The sequence below is a fragment of the Enhydra lutris genome, unplaced genomic scaffold (assembly GCF_002288905.1).
Source record: "Enhydra lutris kenyoni isolate GAN:26980312 unplaced genomic scaffold, ASM228890v2 scaffoldscaffold14, whole genome shotgun sequence".
Lineage (NCBI taxonomy): Eukaryota > Metazoa > Chordata > Mammalia > Carnivora > Mustelidae > Enhydra > Enhydra lutris.
In genome coordinates this window covers 37,928,421-37,949,125 of record NW_019154098.1, presented here as the reverse complement: position 1 = coordinate 37,949,125, position 20,705 = coordinate 37,928,421, and the positions used below count along the sequence as shown (strand labels likewise).

General features: G+C 38.7%; 1 protein-coding gene across 4 annotated transcripts in view; it reads left to right on the top strand.

Annotated features, from left to right (window-relative positions):
* Positions 1 to 20,705, top strand: part of LOC111146810 (vacuolar protein sorting 13 homolog B) — a 755,552-nt gene that overhangs the window by 641,143 nt on the left and 93,704 nt on the right. For all 4 annotated transcript variants that reach the window (XM_022502501.1, XM_022502502.1, XM_022502500.1 and 1 more), the window contains 3 exons: positions 6,246 to 6,442; positions 18,081 to 18,262; positions 19,536 to 19,885. In XM_022502501.1, coding sequence (XP_022358209.1) covers positions 6,246 to 6,442; positions 18,081 to 18,262; positions 19,536 to 19,885 — 729 coding nt within the window. The remainder of the gene's footprint in view (positions 1 to 6,245; positions 6,443 to 18,080; positions 18,263 to 19,535; positions 19,886 to 20,705) is intronic.

Below are 20,705 nucleotides of genomic sequence, written 5' to 3'. Positions count from 1 at the left end.
CAACACATGGTTCTCTTCCCTCTCTCCTAGTCACTACCTGAACTAGGAGATTTAGCCCCTCTTTTAAATAAATAAATAAATAAATAAATAAATAAATAAATAAATAAAAGATTTTATTTATTTCCTTATTTATTTGACAAAGAGGGAGAAGGAGAGAGTGCACATGAGTAGGGGGAGGGGCAGAGGGGAAGGGAGAAACAGATTCTGTCCTGAGTGGGAAGCCCTATATGGGGCTTCATCCCAGAACTCTGCAGTTATGACCTGAGCTGAAGGCAGATGCTTAACCAACTGAGCCACGCAGAAACCCCAAAGAATGATCTCCTCTTATATGGATAGACACTGACTCGCATCCCTTTTTCCTCCTCTCACCGACCTTCTTTCTACCTCCCAAACCCTTCCACTGAGCCCTCTGGAACACTTGATTTGTGAACTCCTCTGAACCTCAATCTCTTCTTTAAGCATTTCCCCTGCCCCTTTACCTTAGATAAAAGTCTTGCTGTACCCTGGGACTCTGTGCACCATTGTAACCCTCTAAGGTGGAAACTTCATTCCCTCCATCTCTTTTTACCTCAAGGTCAGGAGATAAGATATTTTTGTTCACCAGTGCCACTTGCCTTTGCTCTTCTACCCTCGTATAAAATCTCCCTGCTCCTTTGAGACTCATTCCATCTAATTAATTGTCCTCCCCACCCCTCTTTGTTGTTGTCGCCTACTAACTTTTTCATCACTTTTCCAAATTCTCAGAAGTCTCTGGCCCATGGCTTCTTTTTTCTTTCTTTCAATTTTTTATTTAAATTCTAGTTAGTTAAAATATAGTGTAATATTAGTTTCAGGAATAGAATTTAGTGATTCATCACTTACATATAACACCCAGCGCTCATTACAAGTGCCCCCCTCAGTACCCATCACCCATTTAGCCCACCCCCAACTGACATCAACATCCTTGCAAATGACCCAGCCAACAGCAAGTCCTGGACCTTGCAGTCATCCCAAACTGTTCTGCCTCCTCAGTCACTCATTCCAGCATCTTATCTCACTTGTGGTCTGTCTCTCCAGCCTGCTCACTCAGCAGGCTCCACCATGGTCATTTGTTAAACTATGTATAAACCTGTAATTATCACATAGAAACCTATCTTTTCTTTCTCCCTGTCCATCAGCTCACTCAGTTTTCTCATCCCCTTTTAGCCAGTTTATATTCTTAATCCATCATTTAAAACACCCTCTTGCAAATAAACACCCTGAACTCTGATGCTCTGTCTTTCCATTATACTCTCCAGACAAAAGGCTAAGGCTGGGCAAACCTAGAGCCATGCATGTATCAACACATTAACTCCCTCTTCTACTCTTCAGAATAGCCAACTCCTTACTGCAGATTTCCACTTGAATAACTCATTGCTACTTCTAACTCAGCTTGCCTAAAAATGAACTCATGATCTCCCCTCCTCTACCCCACATATACCACAAACCTACTCCCCCGTGGGACAGATGAGTCTTACCCAACTTTGTAAATGACCTCAGCACTCACTCAGTTGCTTGGGCCAGAAACCTGGGAGTCAATCTTGACATCTCCCTCTCCTTGTATCTAGTCAGGCAATAAAGTTTTATGTCCCAAGAATCTCCCACACATCACTCTGCTGCCACCAACCATACGCTAGGTATAGACCACAGTACTCACTTCCTGCCTGGTCCTTTCACATCCAGGCTTGCCCCTTTTTAATCCATTCTCTATACGACATCCAGAAGCTTTTAAAAGAAACATCCATTTGACCCATTACTTCTTTGCTTAAAACCCTTCAAAGATATCCCACTGATGTGAAGGTAAAGTCAAAAATCCTTAACATGGCCTAAAAACAATAGTTTTTGTTACCTGCATTTCACAAATGAGGGAACTGAGGCTCAGATTCATTAAAAAGTTGCTCAAATTGTAGAGCCATGACTTAAGGATTTCATCCTATGGGAGTGCCATACCAGAAAGACATTTTAAGATGGAGAAATAAAACACAAAGATTCTATCTGTATGGTTTATAAGTTTATGACTCAATGTGTATCTGAATGGATAATTGACTAAAATTACCTTTAAAATACTAGTTATGCTCATTTTAGCTTTCCATCAGAAGTCTTGAAGACAAATACATCCTTGTAATGATGGAAGGGATCAAATATGCTTTAGCAAATGTACTCACAGACATCCAATGTAGTACGATTTTTTTCAACAGTTTATTTGGAGTGAATTTATTAATATCCCTTTGTTAACCAAGAAAAATAGGGTGTACAAAGGCAAATCCTAACAAACACATAGCTGAGATATTTGGGGATTTATTTCTCTAGTAGTTTTCTATTGTTTTCTGAATTTTCAGAGTTGTCTGTAATGTTCAAATTGAAGTATGTAACCACAGAGCCAGCCTCACACAAAGTTGTGAACTAAATAAAGTTTGTCTTTGGCTCTCTTCCAAGTCTTTCTTTTTGAACTCTTCATAACTCCTCCTCCCCTAAGTGCCAGTGTTGGTACAGTCCACTTACATTGCCCTTAAACTGCCTCATGGCTTCCCACAATGGTTCCCAGCTTGGATTGCCTTATATTATGGACCTATTCCAACCCTTGCCTTGCACATCAAAAATTACTAGATTTTTTTTCCTTAAAGCCCCACTCTGTTTCCCAATGTGACAGCCAATTTTCATAAGCTATTATATATTAATTTTAATGGAGAACTTCTGGAGACAATACCAGAAACAAGTCTTTTCTTTTCACTGTACTTTCTGTGTAACCTCCCTACCAAGAAGATAATTTTGAACTTTACATTGTATTGTTTGCATTACAGAAAAACAATAGGTTTTTAAATATGCTTTTCTAAACTCATTTGCCCTCTTCCACATCTTACCCACCTCTGGTTATGACTAACCTAAACCAAAGGACTGACTCATTGGCAGTCACTGGCAGTCCAGAGGGGAGATAAGCAATGAGATAGTCCTTTATCTCTCAAGTCATAGCCAACATGGAGGACCATGTTTTAATAGGCGTGTAGCAGAAAACTGTATTGAACTGTGATTACAGTGTTCCTGCCTATCCAAGTTCAAGGCTTATTATTTTCTTCTTACAAGCCCAGTCCATCGTTAAGAAATCTGTCAAGTAAGACTGTTTATCACAAACTCACAGCTCCTGGTAAAGATGCCCAAGTTTCAGAAGTGTTCTTTGAGCATGAGAAGGATAAGTAATTCATGGCTAACATTTTTTTAAGCTTTTACTATGTGGTATTATATGAGATGCTTTGTCTCTTTTGATTCTCACAATTCCTGAGATAGTTCTGTTACTCTTTCCCTTTTAGAAATAAAGAAAATGATGTTGGAGAAATTGATTTGCCCAAGAACTCATAGCTAGGAGCTAGGAATTGAATCCCGTTAGGTTTGACTCCAAAGTTCATGCTTTCATCTTCTGTACTTCTTTGTGGAGAATTTTTAATGTGCCAGAGAAGGACTGAATCACCCAGTTTGTGTATATTCCTTCCTTCATTCATTCATTCATGAATTATTCATTCAGCAACTTTTTTTTTTTTTTTGGACATTCACTGTATACACTTTGCCAGGTGCTATGAAAATCCAAAGCTCAGCCAAATGGAAATCATTCCCTCAAGGAATGTGCCTACCAGGGAAGATGTCATGTATAGAAATAACTATAACATGAGGTATACAGACATAAGAGCTATGAAACAGATTCCCTTTTAAAAAACTATTAGAGTTCAGAAAAAAAGAGAGCATTTCTCCATCTGGGGAGGTGAAAAGGCTCAAAATAAGGTGGTATTTCATTTGGACCTTGATAGATGGGAAGGATTTAAATATGAGACAATAAGAAATGAAGGGGTATGCAGGTATTTTAGGCTGAGAGAGAATATAGGAACAAAGACCCAGAGAAGGGAAAGTTAGAAAAATGTGGGTCATGGAAAGCATGAAGGGAGAGAGAATTTCAAGAAATGGTGGGTAAAAGTGGATTACTATGAATGTGTTACTTGTCCTCATCAGTAAAGAGAACACACGCTTCTGTTGCATCCCCCTGTCTCTTACTCATATCCATTTTGTTCCCCCTTTTTCCCAGTAAGCATCTCTCCACACACCGATGCTCAAGTCCCTCTTTAAAGAAAAGAAACTATTATGGGTGGAGAGGTAACATTTATTCCCATTGAAAGATTAGGAATCATTATTTAGAAAAGAAAAGGAGAAATCTATTCATTTGGGAAGCTTCTGTTAAGATCCTAGTATGTCCAAAAACTGTTAGATGCTAAGAAAAATTTTTTTACATAATGTGTCATTTTTGTACAAGGATCTTAGAGTTGACTAAAGGAGACAAACATGTAAATAGGGAATTACAAAGTGTGATGAGTTTTATGATAGAGGAGTGTATTAGATATAGTAGTGACACAAAAGAGGCAGCAATCAGCTCTGAGAATGGTAATTAGGGAATGCTTCTGAAAGAAAAGACGCACCTGAGGACAGTCCTTTTTTTTTTTTTTTTCCAAAGACAAATGGGAATAACCCACATGTTCTATTTTAAAGCTTTTTTTAAAAATTAATAATGTACCTTGGATGTCTTTTGTGTTAGTTTATATAGATATTCCTTATTCATTTTAGTGGTTGTATAGTAATCCATTTATAGATCTGCATGTGATATTTAACTAATCCCCTATTAATGGATATCTGAGTCATTTCTAATTTCTTACTAATATAGCCAGTGCTGAACTAAATACACACTTGTATTGGAATCTCTGTAAACAAATTCTTAAACATATACTTCCAAGCATTTAAGTGATATTGCCAGATTGCCCTCCAAAAATGCTGGGTGGAAATGCTTATTCCCTTACCCGTGCAGACATTGGAGCTGTCCGTCTTTTAAAACTGCCAGAGTAACAAATAAAAAACACTATGTTGTGAATCTGAATTTGAATTTACGTATTAGTGAAGTTGAGTATCTTTTCAGGCTTACTGGCTGATTACTTTTATTTTGCTGTGAACTAATTAGTGTCAGAGTCTACGATTTTACCATATACCAGCTAATAAATCAGCCTGTTAGTGTTCCGTGGCTGCTGGCAGAAGATGTAAGACTCATGGGTCAGAAACAAAGAACATTATTACTCCGCGCACAACAAGTAACATGAGCATCATGTTTGTACTGGTTCCTCTTGCCCGCAGGTCCCACAAGGGCAATGCAAAAGGGCCCTTGGGGATGGTAGGCGTGCAATGGGTATGTGGGACAGCCAAGGAACATGGAGCTTGTCAAATCCACTCCTTTAGAGTGAGTCTTCTCTTTGTCCTGCAGAGAGACTTTCCCACATGCCTCAGGGTTGTTCTCTGGAAACAACCTAAGAACTGGCCCCAGTTAACAGCTTTCAGGGCCTTGCATCCTAGTCATACCTAGCAATGACATGCAGGGAAGTTCAGGGCCCATCACTAATTGCCTTTTCCAACATACTTCCTTTTTAAATTTTTTTCTACATGCTTATTTATCATTTTGTCATTGATTTGTAAGCTCTCTCTGCTACCACAACAGTTACTCCTGGAACTATCATAGAATATCACCTATCTTACCCAGTTTGCTTTTTTTTTTAATTTGATTTTATCCACTGTGGTTTTGTGAGGTTTATGGGTTTCATGCGATACTTATAAAAAGCTGCCCTATTATAAAAATATTAACCAATTTTTTTTTCTCCTCTGCTTTCAGTTTTGGCCTTTAACATTTTTATCCTTTGGGAATCTACTTTCATATAGGAATGATGTAGGGACCCACTTTGGTTTTACCAAATGGCTGGACAGTTCTTGCAGCTTCATTTCCTTTCTTTCCCTACTTGTTGGAAATGGTATCTTCCTGACATACTAAAATTTATCAGTACTTCATCTTACACTATTTTTTTGTTCTGTTTCTTCTATTTGTAGGCCACTACTCAAACCTTATCTTTTAACTGCTATAGCCTTATAATAAACTTAACACCTGGTAGATATTTGTTCCTCATTTTTTTCTCTTTTATTTAAAAACTTTCTTGGCTTTTTTCATATATTCTTGAACGGGTCTTTTAAAATAAAGTAGGTAAACAGGGTAAATATAACTATGAAAGAAATTCTGAACTACTGTCTTTTACAGACATCCCTTTCTAAAAGTCTTATTCATATTATAACTTTGATGGTTTAATTTGCATTTCAACAAATATAGAACTGTATCATAGTTTGTATTTGCAACTTCTAAAATCTTTATTTTAATATAGATTCCTTGTAGTTTGGAATACTGGGATGAACTCCAGAAGGCTTTTGTTGCATTTCAAGAATTCAGTCTGTCTGAAAGCAAAGTTTGTGAGCTGCAGTTGCCAGATATCAATCTTGTGAGTGACCAAAAGAAACTGGTATCCTCGGATCTTTGGAGAATTGTCCTGAACAGCAGTCAAAATGGTGCTGATGACCAAAGGTAAGTCGGCAAAAAAATGAAATAGTGACATTATGCTGGGAAACAGTCATTAAGTCCTCATATCTAGTGACCCCTTGCTTAGCCGTATCTCAGCTAGCTAGCAGCTGCATCTGTACAAACCACAGATGAGAACTAGGACAGAAGACAGAAGCTGATATAGCAAAGTCTGCATACTAAAAATTCTGTGTTACATGCATAATATAGCTCTGTGAGCCCTCCTGATAAGAACCTGTTCCTTCAGTATAAAAACAAAAAGTGCAAAAAACAAACTACCAGAAGAAAAAAAAAGAGCCATCCTGAGCAAAAAAGTATAAAGAAAAGAACCATTAATTCTTCAACAGACTCTTAATGATGCAGTAAATAATATGTGTTAATGATAACCCTGGGACATTAAGAGAAAGGTTAAATAAATCGTATTGTCTCCTTCTAAAAAGGTAAATTTTGGAAATATTTCTTAAGTGGCTTAATTTTTTTCTTAAAGATTTTATTCATTTGAGAAGGGGAGAGAGAGAGAGAGTGTGCACAGCTGGGGTGGGAAGGTGGGGAGGAGAAGCAGACTCCCCAGTGAGTGGGGAGCCTGTTGCCTGACTCCATCCCAGGACCCTGGGATCTTGACCTGAGCCAAAGGCAGATACTTAACTGACTGGGCCACCCAGACACCCATCTTAAGTGGTTTAAAAAAAAAAAAAAAAAACTTTTAAATACCTGTAGACATTTAAAAAAAAAACTTGGCTAACCAAAATGACTTCTACCACAGGCTTTCTAGGTAGCTCTACATTGTAATTGGCCATAAAGAATCCTAGAACTGTAGACTTCATCATGTGTTCTATATCATGTCCCCACAGCTTCCTCCTACAGGATATCTGATTAGTGGCAAAAGAGGGCCAGACTGTCTTTGTTTTCAATGTTTGTCTGCTTAATATGTCTACTAACTTAAGAGTAGGGAAAAAATTGGCTTTGGTAACCTGTTCTTCAGCCCATCTTCTCATTGACATGTCCCTATTAGTCAAGACTTCCTGTCCGACAAAAGACAAGAAAAAGATACTAAATCAGAGTCTGTGGGATAGTTTTCTTGGGTCATATGATAATGCGTGTACCATGGGCTCAGGCCTATCTTGCCATCTGTCACTCTCAATGTCCTGTTCCAGTTCTCCTGATGAACTGGCTTTAGCATTATCTTACTCCTCTTATATAATCCATTCTTTTCTCTCCCCAAACAACAGTCTGGCACTAACAAAGAGAAAAAAACATCCATCCTTTATAACATCCCACAAATCAGCTGTTTTCTCTTTTCCGTGTTACCTTTATTTTTGCCCATAGTGTATGCCTTTACAAGGTTATAATCATAGCACAACATTTAGTGTTCTGATTCCTTCTTTATATTATAAAGAGTTGTGAATGCTTTCTCTCTTTGTTTTTGTTAATAATACTATCTGTTCACTGAAGAGTGGGAAAATAAAGAGAATGCCATCACCCATGATCATATCACACTGATAACTTCTATTAACATTTTAACAGTAGCTTCATTGTCTTTTCCAGTTATTATTCTGTGTGCTTAATAATAATAGTGTGTTTTTATACTTTATATGTTCTATTTCCAGGTCATGTGGGCTCTTTAAGAATAATTGCTTTCCTTTTGTATTACCTATTGATTATAAGTAGTAAAAATATAGTAGAGGTGTGGGATCTTAATTTCACCTATATGTGGAATTCAGCAATGAAAAGAATACCCTTCCCGCAAGAATTTAGCAAATGCATAGGAAGACTGCCTATTCCAAGCACAGGTTACCTAGTCAGAAACCAGGAAATCTTAGAAAATAGAGTTGTAAGTAACAAAAATGTTTTTAATCTGAGTTTCATTAATAGTATCAAGTTAGAAATCATTTCTTGATTCTAATTACGAAAGAATGTATTTTCAGCACTGGAAGAAGCATTTTCGACAAGGTTAATTCCTCTGAATCTGAAACATTCATAAAAATTACTTTTGTGGTAAGCTTAGCACTACAGAAATGTGGAACCTTTAGGGAATGGAAATTTATGCAGACAATCAAATTCAGGCAATTTTTCACCAAGCTTTTGACATTGTAATCACAGATCTTTTGTCCTCACCTGGGATTTTTCAAGTTACCTAATATTTCACAATTGATCTTGCTTTGTTTGACATTAACCATTTTTCAGATAGAATTTGATGTTAATGAAATTAAATTTAAAGAGCTGGTTTAAAAGTCAACTTCGTAAGACCCTGCTAAGACACTTTGCAAAAGGGATAGTAAATAAATTTCATCCAGTTTCTAGAAAGTAAACATCACAGCTTCAATAATATGTCAGCATTTTATGCAGAAAGAAAATTGCTACAGTTAGCTCCAGTATATTCTGTCGTGAGGAATTTAGAACTAGACAAAAACCTGACCCTTTATGATTAGAGATTATCTTATAAGTAATATTCTCAGTGGTTTGAAAAGGATATGCATCAGACTGTTGTACGTTCCAGGAAGAAAGTTCATTAAAAGCAAGTCTTATGAAACTTAATCTTAAGAAGAAAAAAGAGGAAGAAAAAGCAAAGAGCATCTTGCCCACAATTGGCATAAAGCTGCAACAGTGTAGGGCAACTCCGTGGTAATGGCATCACTCTATGTAAGTAAATGAAAGCACTATTTAATGGAGAATTGCAAATTAGAAGACCTGGTTTTAAGTCCTGGCTCCATCACCAACTAGGTATTTGACTTTGAGAACGGATTTCTAAGCTGAGGCCCTAAGGAATGAATAGGCGCTAAGTCCAAAGGGTGGGCAGTTAACCTTCATTAAAAAAGGACTGGAGGGGTGCCTGGATGGCCCAGTGGGTTGGGCCTCTGCCTTCGGCTCTGGTAATGATCTCAGGGTCCTGAAATTGAGTCCCGCGTCAGGCTCTCTGCTCGGCGGGAGCCTGCTTCCCCCTCTCTCTCTGCCTGCCTCTCTGCCTACTTGTGATCTCTGTCTGTCAAATAAATAAATAAAATCTTTAAAAAAAAAAAAAAAAAAAAGGACTGGAGACAAAAGAGCCAGTCTCTTGAACCTTAGTCTGTTTATCCCTTAGAGGTAGATTATCTTCAATTCCGTGCCTCTGTATTTGTAATAAGTACATTCCACCATCTTTAACCAGTGGTTTGCTTGCTCATATGAAGAGGAATGATTGGCAATGATTGTGGTTTTTTTGAAGGCAGCATTTGAAGTAGAGGAACTTCAAGCTTAGTTTCCACCACAGTATTGACCTTTTAGGAGACTTGTCCTATTTGCAGCACACTGGACCGGAGGCAAAAGATACGACCTTTAAGCCCGGATCAAGATAATCCATTTCAGCTATTTATCTTTAATCTAATCATGTATGTATTTCCCCACACCCATTGAGTAAGCCTAAATAAACCCCCTTTATCAGTTAGGTGCTGACAAGAAACAGAAGGCACACTAGAACTTGAAGATTGTGGCGAGTTTAATGAAAGGACTATTTACAAAAGTGTGGGCAGGATTAAGGGACAGTACCGTACCCTGGGGCTAAGAATCCTGGGGAACCATCCCACTCTTGGTCCTGAAGGAGCCTGGGAAATACATACCCTCCCTCCATCTCCTCTCACTTTCTGATCTCCTATGGGCACCTCCTACTGGCTGAACCAGAGAATAAGACAAAGGACAAAGCAGCTTGTTGAGACAGTTGGTTGGCAGAGAAGAGGATGGAGAAGGGTAGAAAGTGTGGATCCAGTGAGCAAACAGAAGGTAGCTGGCAACTACACACTCTATTTGGAATATATAGTTTCTTACCCAGTAACTGGTCCTACAAGGGAAAAAGGCAAACAGAGTGGTGGGCCCAGCTCTCAGGTTTTGGGCCACTCTGCCAGGTTCCCTGGGTTTGGAATCAATTTGATGTCTTCTGATGGACCAGAACAACCATCTAATTTGTTTTGGTCTCTGCGTCCCCCCCCCCAACCCCCCCCCCCCACCCCCCTGCCTTACCCTCATGCCAAATGACTAATCCTAGAAGTCTGTGACTTTGTGAAGTCCTACAAATTACAGGCAACTATCTGTAACATAATAACTGCCGATCTTGATATATAGGTTCAGTTAACTTCATGACCGGTTGATAAGGGTCAACTGTGTTCACCTTCACCAAGTCTTTGGTGGTTTGTTGTGCGTGTTGCATGGTCATTTCTCCCAACATGAGAATATATGAAAGCAGATGACTTAAAAGGACTTTTTATGTCCACCCCCAACATGCTGGTTAATGGAAGAAGGCATCTTAGAAAAAGAAGAGACCTAAGGGCCCTCTTTCTTCGCACCATGAAAATGGAAACTCTGGGGAGTTTTTCGGCGTACTTGCATTTTTAGATGTGCCACAACAAAGTATTTCCTCCTACTCCCTAAACATCTTTTAAAAGCAGCCCCCATCTACTCATATTAGGCAATCTTTGACATAGTGGTCAACAGCTTTTTTTTTTTTTTCCAAAGAGGAGATGCTTTTCATTTTTCAAAGCCTTGATTCTTGCATAGACAGATAGTGGAGGACTTAGATGAAGAACATCATGATGATCAAGTCCTGGAGTGTTTCTCTTCTCTCCACCAGTTGAACTTTCTCCTACCAGAAGTTGACTGTGGCTTCCAGATACTCTTGCCTTCCATTTGGCTGCTTGGATGTCTACTTTTAATGTACCTAAATTTGTTGAGTACCATTTTAAAAAAACCTTTTGACGTTCATAAACCATTCAGGTGTAAACCAGAATATTCTTTACCCCGGGCTAACCATGAGTTTTGCCTTTTCTACCTTGGGTAGAAGGGATGCTTGTATTTTTCCCCAAGTGTCTTTTTGAAGCCTTTTACTACTTCCTTTTAGTTGATGATTGAACTCCATGTAACACCAGGAGTTGGTCTTCTGCCAGCTAACCCTTTTCCCTGTACACATTCCCTAAAGTAATCAGTTTTCCTCGGGGCTCACCTAAAGTTCTAGGCTGGTGATATTAAAATGACTCACAAGTCTCTGTGTCACGGTGTTTAGTCTGTGAGCTGTGGAAGATTCTCTCTTTTTAAAGTCAGATACAAAGGAGTCCTTTACCTGAGGGCCTATTTAAGCCTGTTGCATTTTTTTAAGCCATGGATTACAACCCAATTAGTGGGTCATGAAATCAATTTAGCAGGCTGTAGCCAGAATTTTTTTAATGAAATAAAAAATATTGGTGTGAAAAGGACAATATGTATAATTCTACTTGTGTGAGATACCAAGAGTCGCAAATTTTTAGAGACACAGTAGATGGTGTGTTCATCAGGGGGTGGGAGAGAGGGGAATGGGGAGTTCTGGTTTAGGGATATAGAGTTTGAGTGCAGGAAGATGAAAAACCTCTGGAGATGGAGCACTGATTTGTCCAGAGCAGATGTCCTAAATGCCACTGAATGTGCACTTGGGCAAAACAGTAAATTTATGTTATCTATATAGCTTGTGACAATTTTTACAATGTCAGCAGGTATCATATTTTTAGTAGACTTAACTCCCCCCTCCACCATTTTATATGTGTCCTAGAATACAGTAAAAGTGAATTTTTTACTTTGGTTGAAAGCATTTTAAAAGTGATGATTCTAGGGCACTGGGTGGCTCAGTCGTTAAGCGTCTGCCTTAAGCTCAGGTCATGATCCCAGCGTCCTGGGATCGAGGCCCACATCAGGCTCCCTGCTTGACAGGAAGCCTGCTTCACCCTCTTCACCCCCTTCTCCTGTTCCCTCTCTGTGTGTGTCTCTCTCTGTCAAATAAATAAAATCTTTAAAAAAAAAAAAAATGATGATTCTAATGACTAGAGAGAACTTGGTGCAAGAGACTCACATCCTCCCATCTTCTTAACCATGCAGCTCTCTCCCAGGACGGACAGAGCAGTGTTTTTGCAGTAGGCAGGAGGGAGTTTGGTGAACCAGTATTGAGAGACCATGCCACAGTTACATGAATGTCAGTGTGATGTTATAAGACCTGTCTCGGGAACTAAAGGCATCACCGACAATTAACGTGTTGTGAACTACGTGACCAGGATGGTTCTCTGCTTACCAGCCATAAAAAGCAGGATGGCATATTTTTCTGTTAATGGGTGTTAGATATTATGCTGAACAGTTCATAGGCAGCATCTCCTTTAATACTCAAAGAGTCATTCAATTATTGTACTCATTTTACATGTGAAAAAATGAGATTTATCCAGGTGATGATACAAATTGGTGAAGGTTCTGATATAAAAGACAGAAGTGCAAGTATCTTCTCTAGGTTCTTTGACCCAGTTATTCTCTGCTTAATCTCTTAAGATTTTATTTATTTATTTATTTGACAGACAGAGACCACAAGTAAGCAGAGAAGCAGGCAGAGAGAGAGAGGAGGAAGCAGGCTCCCCGCCAAGCAGAGAGCCCGATGCGGGGCTCGATCCCAGAACCCTGGGATCACGACCTGAGCCGAAGGCAGAGGCTTTAACCCACTGAGCCACCCAGGCGCCCCTCTGCTTAATCTCTCTGCTGTATTTTACTGTATTATAAAACCCTTCTTACTACAAAGGGGTCCAGAGAAAAGCTCAAGCCTTCATCAGTTAAGGCAGATTGTTGGGTTCCTGCACCGCCATAGGGGTTTGCCTCAGAATGGCACCAGGGATGAATCTTCAAGGACCATGCCTGGGTCCCAGGAATGCCTATTAATCAGTCAAAACACAGACTTACTAAGATACTCCTTGTTTAAAAAAGAGTTGGTACCCTTCTATAGGTCACCCCTCTATAGGACAGCTGATAAGTAACCTTTTGGCTAAAATGCGGATATGGCTGTGTAAAATTCCTGCCATATTTTCCACATTTTAGAATATTTTCACTATCCTAAGAATTTGAGTTTCCATTAGGATCTTAGAGATAGTTCAACTAACCACTGAATCTTGAGTTCTGTGTATTAATGTTTGAGAGGTGCTGCCCCAAGGAGTCACCGCTTTTACTTTCTTCTCTATTTCTGCTGATTACACATCTCATAAATTATGTTTTTCCTTTTGACATCTGGATCAGGGTTCATTGTACCCAATTAAGGAAATTATGTCAGCATAGCTGCTCTAAGTATCCCTAACAGGGTCCTCTCTCCTATACATGACCGATTAGCTCTATGATGATGAGAGCTATAATGACATTTATATCATTTTAGTCCTGGTGTAAGAGGTAGGTGTGTGTGTATATATATATATATATATATATATATATATATGCTGCCTTTATGATACATAATAATGATCAAATTGCGTATCAAAAAACTATAATTTTACTGAATTCAAAATACATTTAAAGTATATTCAGGTTGTATATACCATATTAATTTTGTGATTAAGAAATTTTAATTTCGATAGGAATCTAATTTTTTAGTAGGTCTGAATTTTTCATATATAGTTTAACTCAACAACCATTTTAGTTAGGATTTTTTTTTTTAATTTATTTTCAGCTTAACAGTATTCATTGTTTTTGCACCACACCCAGTGCTCCATGCAATCCGAGCCCTCTCCAATACCCACCACCTGGATCCCCCAACCTCCCACCCCCCCGCCCCTTTAAAACCCTCAGATTGTTTTTCAGAGTCCATAGTCTCTCATGGTTCACCTCCCCTTCCAATTTCCCTCAACTCCCTTCTCCTCTCCATCTCCCCTTGTCCTCCATGCTATTTGTTATGCTCCACAAATAAGTGAAACCATATGATAATTGAGTCTCTCTGCTTGACTTATTTCACTCAGCATAATCTCTTCCAGTCCTGTCCATGTTGCTACAAAAGTTGGGTATTCATCCTTTCTGATGGAGGCATAATACTCCATAGTGTATATGGACCACATCTTCCTTATCCATTCGTCCTTTGAAGAAAAAAAAAAAAAAAGACAAGAGAACAACCACCACTACTTCATAGGACAACTTTTATTTTTAACTCGTTCCCACTATTCTGGTTCATTTTTTTTTATATACATAATTTTTTAACCTATTTACCATCACAGTGAGATGTCCAGTACATCAAACTCCATAATAACCTTCTAACCTGAACTTTTTGATTCATACACCTGTGTTTTTCTTTTGCATTTCTATTTTTTTATTTTTTTTTTAATTTTAGTTTAGTTTAGTCTAGTTTATTCCTTTTTTATTTTTATTTTCTAATATTCATATAGAGTTAAACTTCAAGGTAATCCCCTTTCCCCAATCAATGCTACCCCTATAGGTAAACCAATTTTTAACCCCCCTTTATCTTAGGAAAGTTGAGTCCTTTAACAAAGATATCAAGATACATCCAGGAAGAATCAAAACAACCTTCCTCACCCACACTGAGAATTTATTACCACTCTCCCATCTTTTTCTCCCGCCAGTGTTTCTGTGTTTTTGTGTTTGTCCTGATAGTATATAAATCTTATACTTGGGGTTCTTTTTGACGAGGTTCTTCCTTTATTTGCTTATAAATATATATATATATATTTTTTTTTTTTTCCTCTCTTGTCATATACTTTTATCAGTCTTTTTGTTTGTCTGTTTTTGTTTGTATACTTCCTAAATCTTACCTTGGGGCCCATTTGGGCTGAACCTTCTCTTTTATCTTTCTTTTTTTTCCTGTCTTTCTCTCTCTCTCTCTTTTTTTCTTTTTCTTTTCTTTTTTCTCTCGTTTGGGTGGGGAATCCTGATTGCTCAGAAGCATTCCAGGGTGCACCTTGACTGCACCACAGTCGATACATCCAGCTACATCCGTTCAGTCATCTCTCACCAAAATGACTAGGAGGAGGAATGCCCAACAGAAGAAAAATACAGAGGATGGGCCTTCTGCAACAGAGACAATATGTCAGAAAGAGGATTCAGGCTAACAATTATCCAGGCAATAGCTAGGTTGGAGAAAGCCATGGATGACCAAATGGAATTGATTAGGGCCGAACTGAAAGCGACCAGGGAAGATGTTCACAATGTTAGGGCTGAGCTGAAAGCTACCAGGGAAGAGGTTCACAAAGCTCTCAATGAGTTCCAATCTAATCTAAATTCTCTCAAAGCTAGGGTAACTGAGTCAGAAGATAGAATTAGTGATCTGGAGGACAAACAAATAGAAAGGATCAGGAGGAAGCCTGGAACAAACAGCTTAGAAGCCACGAAAACAGAATCAGGGAAATAAATGATGCCATGAAACGTTCCAACGTCAGAATTATCGGAATCCCTGAAGGGAAGGAGAAAGAAAGAAGTCTAGAAGACATAGTGGAACTAGTTCTTCATGAAAATTTTCCCAATCTCGCGAATGGAACCAGCGTTCATGTACTAGAGGCCAAACGGTCTCCACCCAAGATTATAGATTCAAGAAAAACATCAAGGCACCTGATAGTCAAATTGAGGAATCATAATTGTAGATATAATCTCTTGAAAGCCGCTAGGACAAAGAGGCTCCTTACTTACAGATGAAAGCCCATCAGAATAACGTCAGACCTGTCCACAGAGACCTGGCAAGCCAGAAAGGGCTGGCAAGATATATTCAGGGCACTAAATGAGAAGAACATGCAGCCAAGAATACTTTAGTTAGGATTTTAAGATTGAAAGAGTATTGCTAACTACTTGAATATGTTAGGAGTTACTATATAAGCCCCAAAATATCTATTTTTAAAAATTTATATATATATTTAATATAGGAAGAACTAAAGAATTAATCAATTTGTTATGAATAAATAATGTAGCACATACTCCTGTTTTAGCAGCCTTTTTCAATATATGTTATACTATCTGCTACTCTCAAGATAGAAAAATAAATCTTGGAAAATCTCAGGAGTGTCAAAAATTGTAGTTGGCAAGAAAAATGCTTCAGTTAAACACCTCAAATTGTGTACTCACTGTTTTAAAACTGATCTCGTAGAACTCTCGCCTGGATTTTTAATAATATTTTGACTAACATTACCCTATTTCTAACAACTTCTGAAAGTAGTTCAAATGTGTAAAACACATGTACACCTAATACACTTTGCTCTTCCTGAATAAATACAACTTTTAATTTTACTTAGTCAATGAAATCTGTTATTTGTAACTGCACAGATAAATTCCTGGAAGGCTATTTAAATTAGTATGCCCATTTATAGAAGCTTTAGAATATACTTAGCTGCATTCCTTGTGCATAGCATTGAGTCAGTAACAAATTGCCCCAGAGTTTTTTGTTTTCTTTGTAGGTACTGGAAATTTACTAACATTGCTGTATATACCACCATATAACTATAAATTTCTTAAAATTAAAGGTTCAGTAAATGTGTTGGAATGCTCCTAGCTTTCATTTTCACCAGGCTTTTCATAACCTCTTTCAAAACTTAGCTGAAGATTCACACTCTGAGAATCCCACGTGATGCACCTCACGCCGTCCTGCATTCCTCTTGGGTTTCAACTCTGGCAGCACCTCCAACCTTCCTGTACCTGGGTGGTGGTTCTATTTGATGACGGTTCTAAAGGTCTACATATTTTATATCACCAGTTAGATGGTGATATAAAACCAAGGATTTATTTCCTTAGTTTTTCCTGTCATAGTGCTCCCTAGGATACTGTAAATCACGATGTTTCTTTCTAGGCTCCTCATGGACTTGGAAGCCAGGCTCCCATAGCTCTAGAACAAATTTCGGATTTGGAAAGAAGAGGGCAGAGGACGATGAGAGAATGGGGCAGCAGTTATTCAGTGACCCACCAACGCCATAATACCCCTCGCGCCGTCCCACTCCCCAGGTCCCATGTGTCTGCTAGCACTGAGGCCCGGCAGCTAGGCAGTATGTCTCCTATGCACATCAGCAGCTGCCATGTACAAACTTCTTCCCTCCTACAGATGCCGTCACTATTTCTTTTAATGAGATTTTACTTATTTCGAATGGCGGTAGGCAGATGGGCAAGTGAATAGAGGGCCCATGCAGTGTAACTGAGTGTAACTGTCCATGGGACCTTGGTGGTCCTAACTTTTATGGCACCTACTACAGCATTTACTGGGTGTTCAATAAAGAGGAGTGACTAACTCATGGCCCTCTGGATATGGACAATCTGGAGAAGTAAAACAAAGTGAAACATTTATGGTGATGCTGGAAGTATTGAGTTTTTGAACAGCAGAGTCATACTCCAAATTGTGTTGGTCTTGAACTAATAGAAAAACAAGTTGTCTGTAAATTGCATGAGATGCGGTTGGAAGGAAATTGGGTTGGAGGTAGTTCAACATGACCTGGGGTTTGAAGAATCCTTTGAAATTTTTCTGCTGCTAACTTATAGACAATAATCAACTTGAACTTAATTTTTAAAAAATAACTAGTTTATGTGAGTAAATACATAAAATTTCATGATAATATATTAACTATAGGATTATGGGTGCTAGCTTTAAAAACCCTTATAGAGGGGCACCTGGGTGGCTCAGTGGGATAAAGCCTCTGCCTTCGGCTCAGGTCATGGTCTCGGGGTTCTGGGATCAAGCCCTGCATCGGGCTCTCTGCTCAGTGGAGAGCCTGCTTCCTCCTCACTCTCTGCCTGCCTCTCTGACTACTTGTGATCTCTATCAAATAAATAAATAAAATCTTTAAAAAAAAATAAAAACACTTATAGACATTTCACTTATATGGTATTGGGAAATATAGGTCATTGATCTTCTTTTATTACTTATTTCCCATAGCTCTGCAAGTGAATCTGGTTCTCAAAGCACTTGTGACCAACTGGTAACTCCAACAGCCCTGGCTGCCTGTACCAGAGTCGACTCCTGTTTTACCCCATGGTTTGTCCCATCTCTTTGCATTTCCTTCCAGTTTGCTCACCTGGAGTTCCATCTTTGTCATCACCTTGATCAACTAGGCACAGGTACTCTTCTCTTTAGCATCTGAATAACACCCACTTAATACTTACCGTTTTTCTTGAGTGTTCTCTGAGACACAGTTCATCGATTTTTACCCAGATAATTTATTTTCTTTTCATGAAGTGAAAAGACATGGAAGGGGTTTTATCCTGTGTGTTACAGTATTAGTGATGTTTCGAAGTGCTGTGATTGCTAATCACTCCACCACCCAAAGCTCTTTCCCCACTGACTACCACCCATGTGGTGGTGGAAATTTTTGGAAGAGGCATTCATTTCCCCCAACAGTGAGCACTGGCAAAATTATTCTGAAGTTGACTTCATCTAACAGATGTACCCCTTACTTTTGAACCACCATATGGACCTATTATATAAATTACCAGTAGTATTGAACTGACATGATTTTGCATGCTTCCTAATAAGAATTTTCAAGGAAGTTACAAAAATTGCAGGTTTTACTGTTTTTCCAATTGGGATCTTTTTAAAAGAAATACATCTGTTTCTGTTCTGTGTCCTGAGCTACTACATTAATGATGGAGAGATTCCAAAAGTATTCGATATTACCTGATTTCAAAAGCATGAATACATTCTACAAGGGATGGGCAAATTCTCCAGAAATGTGAAGGACTGTCATTTTTACAAGCTGATGAGGTGGAGTCTTATTAAATTTTGCCACCACCGAAAGTGGTCTTTTATAAATTTGCCAGTCTTACGTGAATAATTACTCCTAAAAGTCTATACCAAATGTTTCCTAGTTAGTACATTTTGATTTAGGTTTTCAACCCAACATGTAATGGAAAAAGGAAAAAAATCAGATTTAAAAAATCAGATTAAAACTAAACACAGCTGCTGTTAAGAATCTTGCCTTTTCAGCAAAAAATGGAATTTAACCTGCTTTTTCTAACTCTCTTTGAGTCATGTTTTTGTTTTTGAGATTTGGTTGGTAGATACAGAGCATTTCATAAAACTCTCCTTCGACAGTTGCCTCTTCTTCATTGTATCTGTCGTCTTCTGTGATCAAATTTTTGTCTGTGAAACTGAATGTGAACTTTAGATAATATATGTTTGAGGCATACCGGTTGAACAAAACCATTTTGTTGGCAAATATCAAATGGTAATTCAAGAGATCAAATGCCTTCAAGAGAGTGTTTGCATTTTATTAAACTGCAAATCACAAAATCGGTAAGCTTTAAAAAGTGAATAATTTAAACGCCATGTCTTTCTTTCCTTAAAATATTGGCTCATCCCAATTGCTGTTTCTCCTGGTTATTTTCTCAACAGCTCCACCGCGGTACCTACACCCATTTATTTCTGATAAAAATGTGCCGTCTGAACTAGAATACATGATTATTTCCTTCAAAGAACCGCACCTGTATCTCCGGCAGTGGAACAACAGTCCTGTCTGTCAGGAGATCCGGTTCTCAGCTCAGGCGGACTGTAAACTTCTCGAGTGCAGAAACGTCACTATGCAAAGCGTGGTGAAACCTTTTGGCATCTTCGGGCAGATGGCCGTTTCCCGCGACGCGGGGGAGAAGCTGCTTGACTGCTCCATCGTAGTGGACTCTGTCTTCGTCAGCTTTGGGCAACACGTGGTTCATTCTCTAAACACTGCAGTACAAGCTTGGCAACAGGTACGCACATCCCAGAACAGCTTACAGTTTGTCTGCGTGTGATCTTTCACTAGACGCTTTATGTTATCACTTCTCATAGTAAGCGAAGCACCCCCCAAAATGTGAGAAAATGAAGAATTTGATGGGCACCATAATATTTGGGGTTTTCTCTGTTTAGCAAAGTGATGCATGTTATTTTTAAAAGCTTTGGAGAATATGGGTTCTCTACACATGCATAGGAGACCATGCCCACATTTTTGTGACTAATGTACCACATCTGTGTGGAAAGGAACATATTCCCAGAAATTTTTTCCAAGTATTATGGCTTTCCTTTGCCAAAGCTTCAACTTAGTTATGTATCAAGTTGTCTAAGCATCCATTGCAGAAATGAAGAACCTTTGTGAGCCTTGCCGATAGTAAACATTTCATCTTTTCAAAGGGAAAAAGCAGCGAGAAAAAATGTGCAAGCCCACCGAGTCTAAGTCTTTCCCCTTACTATCATTCTGCCATTTTTTAATCAGTTAAAGACTCTCAATTGATTATTTTCTTCCTTTCATCTCTTGCCAGAAATTAGCCATATCAAACAAGGGGATGAAGTGTAAGTCTGTGCTGCATGGTGTGTTTAAGATGAGGAACCTGTCCGTGCCACAAGCATGAAAATAATTTCACAGAATGTTTGGATAATACTGTAATTTAAGAACAAATCATTTCTACTTCCATACTGATTTTCGGTATAATATTGTATTTCCATCAAGTTTGTGTTGCTCTTAAAGCTGGGACACTTACCCCCTACCCCCAACTTCCGTATGTGCTACCTGCATTTGAGCGGAGCTGGCCCCCC